General features: G+C 40.6%; 1 protein-coding gene across 2 annotated transcripts; it reads right to left on the reverse strand.

The window, feature by feature from the left end:
- Positions 1-1,002: 1,002 nt before the first annotated feature.
- On the reverse strand, positions 1,003-9,207 carry terf2ip (telomeric repeat binding factor 2, interacting protein). 2 transcript variants are annotated; one of them, XM_075462196.1, is made up of 9 exons: positions 9,145-9,207; positions 6,904-7,141; positions 5,740-5,885; positions 4,614-4,849; positions 3,632-3,727; positions 2,894-3,509; positions 2,668-2,768; positions 1,806-2,246; positions 1,003-1,619 (listed from the first exon to the last, which is right to left on the reverse strand). In XM_075462196.1, exons 2-9 carry the CDS (start codon positions 7,128-7,130, stop codon positions 1,398-1,400), a joined length of 2,085 nt encoding a protein of 694 aa, XP_075318311.1. In that variant the 5' UTR covers positions 7,131-7,141; positions 9,145-9,207; the 3' UTR covers positions 1,003-1,397. The 2 variants fall into 2 exon arrangements, with proteins under 2 accessions (XP_075318311.1, XP_075318312.1); XM_075462197.1 differs by lacking the exon at positions 9,145-9,207 and adding an exon at positions 8,779-9,121.
- Positions 9,208-10,413: the final 1,206 nt, after the last annotated feature.

Here is a 10,413-nt window from a genome sequence, read left to right on the forward strand (position 1 = left end):
GAACAACTGTCAATCTGGGAGTAACAAGGTATCCTGCTGAAGCCTTAGATAGCACTAACCTGACGAAGAGGGAACATATCTATCAATATCTGTGATGCAGATTATGCAGAGTAATCTTAAGTTTAAGTATTAAAGAATATTAAAAACCTGTGTAAAGGATATGTTCATTTTAGGTTTCTAACAGGATAACTTGTATCTAATTTTCAGTTTATTCATAATTACAAAACTGAGGTGCAATCAATTTAAATAGTTTAAACAGTTATATCTGTGAATGTGACTAACTATGCTTCAACTATTACTTTGTCAGTTTTTGGTGAACATATCAAATAACCTTTTTGGTTACGGACTTTATTCAAACTTGCTTCAGGCTGTAGTAATTTGCATTTGCATGTATGTCAGGTTTTGTTCAGAGTGCTAATGAAGTTATTCATTAACTGCACAGTTTAGGCCCATGGACTTAAATCAGACCTTTTAATATAAACTTAGATATATTTGGCAAACCAGACTCAAAGGGTTGTGTGTCTGAGACGGTGGTCACCGTTTTTATTAGCTCTTTACACCTCAGACTTTCCAGTTCTACTCATAGTCCCATCATCTCCAAAAATACTCCATCTGTTGGATCAGCAGCATCAGAGCCAGATTCAAAGAAACTAAACTGATCAAGAAGGGCCGGGCCTGAGCTATAGACTGCTCTGGAGCCCCTGATTATGCTGCAAAAGCTTCTCAACAATAATGGACAATACTGCTCACCCTCTACACACACTAGTGATCAAACAGGGAAGTGTGTTCAGGCAGAGGCTTCTTCAGCTCCACTGCAACAAAGAACATTACAGGAGGGCATTTCTGCCACACCACGACTATTTTTACAATGACTCTGGTTTCAAATCAAATAAAGTAATTAAGTTTATTTTGTCTTACATTTTCTCAAATACAATTAAATCTGGAAAACCACTGGAGAAAAGTGCACATTTTCTTAATCCCCTATATTACCTGTTAATACAGCATGTAGAAAAAACAACTTACTAAATAGTATTCACATATTTATTATGAAATTTAATGAAAACAAATAAAAGACATTAAAAAACACATACAATTAGGTATTTTCATGCTAAAATGCACAAACGATTCTGTAACCAAACAAAAATATACATCAGATCCAGTATTGCCTCCATAATTTATATAAAAAGAGTTCATCTGTTTCTTCAGTTCCAATTATCGTCATTTCTTCAAATTTTGTCGGTAAGAGTAGTCAAGAAGGAAAAGGAAACTTGTTGCTAAAATGTTGAGATGGCCACAGATAAAAACATGTGGAAATTGTAATTTTAATGATCAGCAGCGAGCTTTTAGATTCCTCTCTTGGAAGTTGATGTCTTGGGTGAAAATACTGTGTACCACTTTTATCCCTCCACCTCAAGAAACACAATTCTCTTGGCCACATTCTCCTCACCATATTTCTCCTGCAGTTGCTGACGGCCAACGGGATCAGCTGACTTCAGCAGACTGTCGTCACGGCAATTCCAAAAAGTTAAAGAAACAGTGGAGGGATTCAAAAGCAAGTCCAGTGCAGCAGAGAAGTCTCCACTGGTCTTTAACAAAGCTTTGGTGACGCTGACCAAGTCCTACAGGGAAAACAGTAGGAAAGAAACAGAGGGAAAGTACAACCTTATCAGTGATGTGATTTGTGTCATTACTTCTTTTCTGTCTGATAAAGAAAAATATCCAATAAGGAAATACCGCAATAGATGTACTATTGTGCATTGAAATGAGTTGCACTGTAAACCTGAAATGAAAAGCTACGGACTCACCTGTCCTGTTTGGTTCATCAGCTCTCTGACTCGCTGCTTGTCCTCCTCTAACTGCAACTGAGTCAGAGAAAGTGCAGCGTCTTTGTTTACTTTGGGCTGTTGGTTGGATGGAGCTGCTGAACATTCGCCAATAACAGACTGAGAGTCTTCTTCCTGAGAATCGTTGTCAAATATGAACAGGTGGGCCTTTGAGGTTGCACCGACAGGCTCAGAGACGGCCGGCTCAGCAGCTGCAGGATCGGGGGAGCCTGTGTCTGGCACACAGTTGTCCCTCCAGGCCTGAGACTTCTGCACATTCTCCTGCGGGCTGGGTCCAGTCTCAGGTTTGGACTGCGTAGAGGTGGGATCTGCAGCGGTGTCTGGATCAGGGGGGGTGGGTCCTGACGGCGTGACTACGGTTTCAGCGTTGTTTTGGAGATCTGGAGCTTCATCTTCATCAGACTACGACATAAAGATACAACATCGTTCACTATAAAATGAAAGTTTCTTTCCTCTAACCAGAGGAGGTGAGAAGCACTTGTATTGAAGAGAAGTGAAAACTTAATATCCGCAGTACAGCATTTAGCTTAGTCTGTTATCCCAGTAAAATGTAACGCTTGGATCTGAAACCAGCCGGTCATGTAAGAAAACCCTCAAACATCGTGCAGTTTGCAAAATCAAGCTAACGTCAGGACTGGCATTAAGTATATCACCAGTATCTATAGGGACTGTACCAAAGATGATCAAAGCATTTTTAAGATGGGGATATACTTACTTTTTGACTTTCCATGATAGAGCTTTTTATGCTAGTAGTTAAATACGACACAGGTTACCTTTAATGTTAACAAGGCACTGATCGGGATGACTGTATCAAAAATCCTACCTCGGATTCATCTTCAAACTCCTTTGTTGCCAGTTCAAGAATCCCCAGCTGTCTCTTCTCTTTTTTCTTCACTGCTTTCTGCTGCGCTGAATTAGATTCATCTTGGAAAAACAGAAGAGAAGGCCTGCCATCACTTACCTGAATCTCTGTAGTGTAAAGTTTGTCAAAAAATACAACACTATCCATGTTGTTTGCAATATTGCCCGCACTACCACATGTGACACACCTGTTTTAGAGGCAGCATCCTGCCCACTCTGCTCCGGCTGACTCTCTGCCTCGGCTGCCGCGATCTTTTCTCTTGCTCTCTTGCGAGGCGGTTGGTTGGTCGTCGTGTCTTTCTGAAGAGAAAACTTCACTGCTGATTTATTCTTTTTCAAGGACTGGGGAGATGATGTGCCACTGCTTGAGGACGATCTGAGTTTTTTCCCGTAAGGCTCAGGGGATGACAGAGCCTCAAGCTCAAGCTGCCGGCGTGTTATTCGACGCATTGGTTGCTCCAGACTGTCAGAGGCCTTTTGCTTCTCCTTTTGTTTTTTAGAAGAAGTATCTTTGGGGGACGACTCGAGCTGGGCTGAAGGAGAGTCTTCTGGCAAACTTCGTTTCTGTGCAGCTGTTTGAGGTCCATCTCTGTCTGGTTCTGAGGTGTCAGCTGTACTGGGTTGGGTATCGGTCTGTAGGTCTGCACAGCACGCTTCAGTTTGGGGGGAGGGAGCCTTTTCAGTTTCTGGTTGTGTGCTTTCATTTTCTTCAGCTGTCTGTTGGTTCACAGGCTGCTCTTTTTCTTTCAAAGGGATGGAAGTGTGCGTGTCGACATTTTCCGCCGGTATGAACTGGATATCGATCTGTGAAGACATCGAACCACTTCTGTCAACTTAATTACGAAATAGCACAAACGTCATAAATCTTCACATCATCAGCTGTCGTAGCCATACATGAAACATGTGAGTTCTGGACGCTGCAGTACCTGTGTTAAGTCGGACTCTGCTGCATGTGTGTGAGGATGAGCGTCACTCCCTTCACTTGAGGGTTTTCGAGCATCCAGCTGCTGATTTGCTTCAACCTAAAAGCAGACATATGGGAAGCTGTTAGTGACTGTTATGGGTGCACCGGGAAGACATTACAGAGCTGAATTTATACATCAGTATAGTACTGCATTTCATTTGTGTTCATGTTTATGATAATGCTTGAAAAAAATGGATATACCTTGAGTAGTAATATCTATTTAAACTGGCGCCACCCAGTGGTAGCTATGGCAACACATGTGAAAAAGGTATAATAAAAAGAAAGGTATCTTCTGATAAATTGTAGAACAATGTCCTTAAAATGTTGCTTGGTTCCAGAGCTTAGAGTTAATCTGCTCCCCACAGAGTAAGAGGTTGACAGTTCTGTCTGCCACCAGGAAACATCAAAATAGGAACATATAAATGTTGCTTAATGTTAGCTCTGTGTACCAACTAATAAAAAGATCATTTGGTACATCATATGTTCATTTAACAATTGTTCGGAAAGGAAAGTGGGTCACCGTCACTTCACAGCAAGAAGGTTTTGTTAGAAGCTGCTGGTTGATTTGGGCCAGTCTGTGTGGCGTTTGCATCATCTCCCTGTACCTGTGCTCCGTTTCCTCCCATAAGCCAAAAACATGCACGTCATATAAACTGTTGACTCTAGATTGACCTTGGGTGTGTGCAAGGTTGTCTCACTGTGTTAGCTCTGTGATGCTTCAGTCACACCAGACAACGCAGGTATACCCAGCGGACGGATTTATTGTAAAGCGAGCTGGCGTTGGAAAATTCTAACAAAGAAATTGGATGTAGAAAACTACATTAAAGTGCACTGCACTGCACTGCACTGAGCTTGAAAACCTGCGTTCTTCTAAAAGGAAATACGTGAGCTGAACCAGTGTACCTGAAAGAAAACCTTTGTATATCTTCCAGGTAGTTAGTTACCTCTGACGTCTCCTCTGCTGCTTTACTGTCATCTTCTGCGGTTTCCACCTCCACAGCCCCTGACCCTCTGTTAGCCAATCGTTCTTTGTAACGGTACTTCATCGACTGCCAGCTGTGCCCGGTCACACGCCCCTTCTCCATCTCTTGCCACAGACGGTTCCCCCCAGTCTCTGTCTTCCGTTTCCTGACATATTCCAAAATGGCAGCATCGTCTTCAGGGGTGTAGGGAATCCTGCCTGATGACAATTAAGGAAAGACTAAATATAAATACATGACCAAATTCAAGCTTTTACCACATTTATACAATTTCCTAATTTGAGAACAAACTCAAGAATAAAAAATGTGGTCAACAGTTTGTAATTTAACTACATTTAGACAGCATCAAAGTTTGTTCGAATACTGCCCAAGTTAGTTTAAGACAGAATTACAAAAATTACAAAAGCAGCTAAAAGCAGACATATGGGAAGCTGTTAGTGACTGTTATGGGTGCACCGGGAAGACATTACAGAGCTGAATTTCTACATCAGTATAGTACTACATTTCATTTGTGTTCATGTTTATGATAATGCTTGAAAAAAATGGATATACTTTGAGTAGTAATATTTCTTTAAACTGGCGCCACCCAGTGGTAGCTATGGCAACACATGAAGTTGTGAGGCCACAGTCCTTTTATTGTCAGACAGACTTAACATCACAGAGTTTTGTCAGAGCTGGAAAATGGTTTGGCTGCAAAGTTTTAACATTAATGGATGAGGGTGAAAAAACTAGAAGGTTAGATTATACAGCTGTGTCGCGTCATGTCTGACTGACGTCTTGCTTCGACGTTGCTCCAAAGCAAGACCGTCTAAATTTGATCTGTACCTTCAATCTCAACTCCTCATTTCTGTCCTAGTCTCCTTTGCATGTGTGAATGATGGGAAGGGTTAGACATGAGGAAAAGAGTCGAGGATGTGCAAATTGGAAAATGAGATAAGAGGACTGAAAATAGCAACACGCAGAATGCAGAGGGGAGGTGAGTGTGGCTCAAAAGAAACACGCTATCGGCAACTTTACCCCAGAAGGTGACATCTGATGACCCAGAATAAGCTCCTTACAAAGTTCACTGCTGTTGTTGTTTACATCGTACCTCCTGATAACGCAGAAGAGCCGTCTCTGCTGCTGTTGGGTCGAGGCGAGTGTCTCTGAGCCACTTCGGGATTTAACCTGTAGTCCTCTATATTCAGCTGTTCCTCCTTCTCAATACAGTCATGAATATACTGGGTGGACACATACCTAAAAAATACAAAAAAAAAAAAATGTTGACTCGTAAATGTTAGCGGGCTTTAAAGGGGAACTCCGGGGCATTTGAAGCGTGTTTCCATTGCTAGAGGTTGTCAAATAATGATAGTATGACACAGAGAGGTGCGTATCTGCGCTCCCTGTGTGAAGATCGCTCTGTCCGCACAGCATGTCATGCGAGGCTAATACGTGGTGGCTAAGGGGCAAGCGCTAACCCTTCCACGTAAAACAACAACTTGCACACTGCAGAAACGTCACACCACTTTATAACCCATCCGACAATAAAGTCACAAGCCTTACCATCAAAACCATATGCATGGTTCTCACATTACTGGCATGGGGACGTTACAAAACAACTTTATAAACAGCATGTCACTCACCGGCTGGTTGTAGGCTCGCGCATGTGAAAGCCCAGAAGAGTCGATGGAGAATAATCCCATATACAAAACAATTATCTTCTCTAGAAAAACTGCGTTCAAGTATTTAAAACATTACAACAATACTTGCCCAGTAATATTCTTGTAATGTTTTAAATACTTGAACGCAGTTTTTCTAGAGAAGATAATTGTTTTGTATATGGGATTATTCTCCATCGACTCTTCTGGGCTTTCACATGCGCGAGCCTACAACCAGCCGGTGAGTGACATGCTGTTTATAAAGTTGTTTTGTAACGTCCCCATGCCAGTAATGTGAGAACCATGCATATGGTTTTGATGGTAAGGCTTGTGACTTTATTGTCGGATGGGTTATAAAGTGGTGTGACGTTTCTGCAGTGTGCAAGTTGTTGTTTTACGTGGAAGGGTTAGCGCTTGCCCCTTAGCCACCACGTATTAGCCTCGCATGACATGCTGTGCGGACAGAGCGATCTTCACACAGGGAGCGCAGATACGCACCTCTCTGTGTCATACTATCATTATTTGACAACCTCTAGCAATGGAAACACGCTTCAAATGCCCCGGAGTTCCCCTTTAAAGAAGTAGCCAAGCATAGAAGTCCTTTCTGAGGCTCCTACCAGTGAACGGAAGATCCAAGAACAGAGTTCCTTTCTTTAGGATCGATCAGCAGTATTGCTCCTGGCTGCTGGACGTTGCACAACAATCCCCCTCCAGCTGTGATGAGCGGCTGGAGCTTGCGTTTGACAGGACCCGGGCGCAGGAAGAAAGACATGGGTTCACCATCCACAGTCATGAAGAGGACTGGGGAAACTGACTGGGACACATCTTGCCGTTTCGATGGCATGGTCAAGATACCTGGAAGATGACATTTAATTACAGGAAAACATATTCAAATTTCAAAAAGCCCTGAAGCAGCAGCAGCTGATAAAAAAAAAAAAAACACTCATAGTGTAACGGTAGGGGAAGCAGTTGTTGTGGATAAGACACTCAGAAAGAGCTTCTCCACTTTTCTTGCATGAAGCTCCTGTTGTATACATGCTGGAGCTTTAAAACCCCATCAAACTCAAACTTCAGACTCAGGTTGCACTGACTGGGAGGGCAATTGTCCTGCCATTGCCATGTTGCTCTTGAGAGTGTAAATACAGCGCAGTCCAGACTTTCACCACAGTCTGGCTGTTCGTGCATACACTTTACAACAGAAGAGTCTGCGGTGGAGAATTATTCTCAAATGCAAATGTGAGGGACCGGTGTCAAAGTAGAGTTCAGAGAATGCAAAATGAGGCTGCTTGATGACTATTTTGTCATGATATCAGTGCTGCATGTATGTGAACTATCTATGATACTGCTGAAGAGTGCAATCGAATGTACTGGTCAACAGGAAGGAGTCAAAACCAGCTACTTATCCCAGCACGCACAATCGTCCACAGTAAATTTTGAAGATCAACTGCAACATTCACATTCACTTGGAAATCTTCTAGAGATTTTACTATGGAGGTCAATGGAACACTTCTGCAAAAGTTTGGAATGAATCTAGCAGAAATTTGCATCACCTTATAAAATCAACCCTGGAACACTTCTAGTAAATCAAAGCAGAGTTTTTAGTTTCTGTGATGGACTGACAATGTGTCCTGGCCATACCCTGCCACCCGATTGTAGCTGGGATAAGCTGGTGTGACAAAAATTGAATGAATAAATGCATGTATTTTCTGTTTCAGTCCCACAGCATGCTTGAATACCAAATCGTTCCTCTTGCCTCCTCATGCTGTAGTTTCTGATGCTGAACTATAGATGCCTGCAACATAATCAAGCCGAGTCTAAAGTCTAACTCAGTCTATCTGTAATGAGCTTTAGATCAGGCCAAGGTAAAGATATGTGTACACTACATTACAATCCATACATTATTGTAAAAAAAATCATGACTGTTTGAAACTTGAACTTAAAAAGATATTTTAGGAAGAACTAGTATATTTTAATTTCAAGGTATTTAAAATGTATTTTTTAACTATAATTATGTCAAGTAATAATTAAACTGTAAACATATGTAATAAGAAACCCTATACAGTATATATATACATACACATATATATATATATATATATATATATATATATATATAAAGTGAGTCTTTTTGTTCAAGGAAGATAGATGTGTTGTAAATTTGACACAAAGTGAATTTTGCATATATAGGACACAACAGATTCCCATCAGATGGCTGTAATTTTGGCATCAACGAGAGCATTTGTGTTTGCAGCAGCAATCTACATACTCAGAGGTGAAACCCTCTATGAGAACAGATGACAGTGACAAATATCACTAAAATCAGTCAGAGTATGAAGAGAAAAATGACCTGGAACTGATTTAGCCATCATTGGGTTTGGGTTCAACAGAATGATGTTGTCGTATTTCTAAACAAAATAAATCAGCAAACGTACCAATTTTAAATCGCTCAGTTCCTTTTTCATTACCCGACTATAACACAGTTTGATACCAACCTTAGTTGAAAACGTCATTAAACGATCGCTTCGTATGATGTAGTTCGTTGTGTTTTGGTCTGTTTTTACATGAAAGGGATATGGTTGAGAAAACTCAAATTGGCCTTGTCCGTGCTTCTCATCAGGGGAGGAACAAAGTCGGATCGCTTCGAGTGTGGTTGATTGACAGAAGAAGCTAAAGAGAGCAGTTTGCTAGTTTTTGCACCGCTTTCCGTTGCTAGCAACAACGTCACCAAACCCTGTAACGTCTTTGTGTTCAGAGTTGTCCGATTAATAACAGATTGTGGAGACGATTACCGGCTAATTAGACTTAGTTGACATTACATTAAAACACAACTTCTGCAATAAATTTGACAGAAAACTTACTATATAGAATATAGACTTCCCAGCCGAGCTTTCCCGCCCTGTTAAAACCAAAACAAAGCTCACTTCCGGATTATTTTCTTCCTTGGGGATTTTTTTTCCAGCTAGAGACGCAATACCGCCCCCACGTTGTGTATCTATATTATTAAAATAAAATAAAAAATAAAAATAAAATTTAATTAGAATACGCATAAGCATAGTATAAAATATACTTTACTTTAGCAGCAATGGGGTTACACTGAGTCAAGACTCAATTACAAATAAAAATAATAGAAATAAGCTTATAAAAAAAAAAGACGTTTATAGTGTTTTAAATAAATAATTGGATTAATATCAATTTGCTTTTAACAGTGGTTATCAGTAAAAATGGACACTATAGATGAAAACGAAACACATAACATTGCATTACACCTAGAAAAAAACTCATTATACATATTTAATTTCTTCTAAATTTAAAAATCTTCATTAGTTTTTCCCAACTTTGGTGATAGTGTAACAATGAGGAACACAAAATGTTAGATATCAAACACATATCGTCACTGCTTGTCATGCAGCTAAATACTAAGATGAATGTGATGCAGCATTGTCCTGCTGATGAAGATCATGCCCATCTTCCTGTTGCATGAAGAGCTTCCAGAAACTGGCAGCAGATTTGTGAGTTGATTTTCTTTGGCCATCTTCAACCCAGAAAGGTCCAACTAGCTCATCCTCAGCTTACTCAGATAACAGCTTACACCAGTAGCTCTCCCACAGAGCCTGACTTGAAGAGTGCTCTGAATTCATCACTTGGCCATCTGGTTATCAATAAGAGTAACTCTGATTCCAGTCCAAAAACCCTTTGAAAATATTGCGTTTGGGTATGTATTTTTTTTCTCAAATGAGAGTGTTAATCTTATTACAGTTTTTCTCTATTCGTTTGGCTCATTTCTTGAAACAGAAATTACATTCTCAAAACTCTAAGATCATTTGGCATAACACTCTTAAAGTTCAGCACAACACCATAGCTAACCTGCAAAAGCACATAACTCTCCCAAAACTGTTCACCCATGCTTCAGACCTGATTTCTTTCCCATGTAAAGAGTCAGTGCCACCCAAATTGCAAAGATCTTTCTCAATTGCCTAGGCTTATTTCTTGAAACAGACCGGACGTTTTCAACACTCTTTAGTACTTTTTGCAAAACTAAACTGAATGGTTCAGCAAAACACCATGGTTCACCAGCAAAAGCTCATATCTCCCCCTAAACAGTTCACCCATGTGTCACAATGAAGTTT

This window comes from Odontesthes bonariensis, chromosome 3 (assembly GCF_027942865.1).
Source record: "Odontesthes bonariensis isolate fOdoBon6 chromosome 3, fOdoBon6.hap1, whole genome shotgun sequence".
Classification (NCBI taxonomy): domain Eukaryota; kingdom Metazoa; phylum Chordata; class Actinopteri; order Atheriniformes; family Atherinopsidae; genus Odontesthes; species Odontesthes bonariensis.

Bases quoted from the DNA above. Each gene is read 5' to 3' on its own strand.
- terf2ip (XM_075462196.1), bottom strand. From the start codon at position 7,130: ATGCCATCGAAACGGCAAGATGTGTCCCAGTCAGTTTCCCCAGTCCTC. The intron at 3,510-3,631 runs GTACTGCAGCGT...ATGTCTTCACAG, and splicing joins CAGAGTCCGACTTAACACAG to ATCGATATCCAGTTCATACC. The intron at 2,247-2,667 runs GTAGGATTTTTG...TTTATGTCGTAG, and splicing joins AGTTTGAAGATGAATCCGAG to TCTGATGAAGATGAAGCTCC.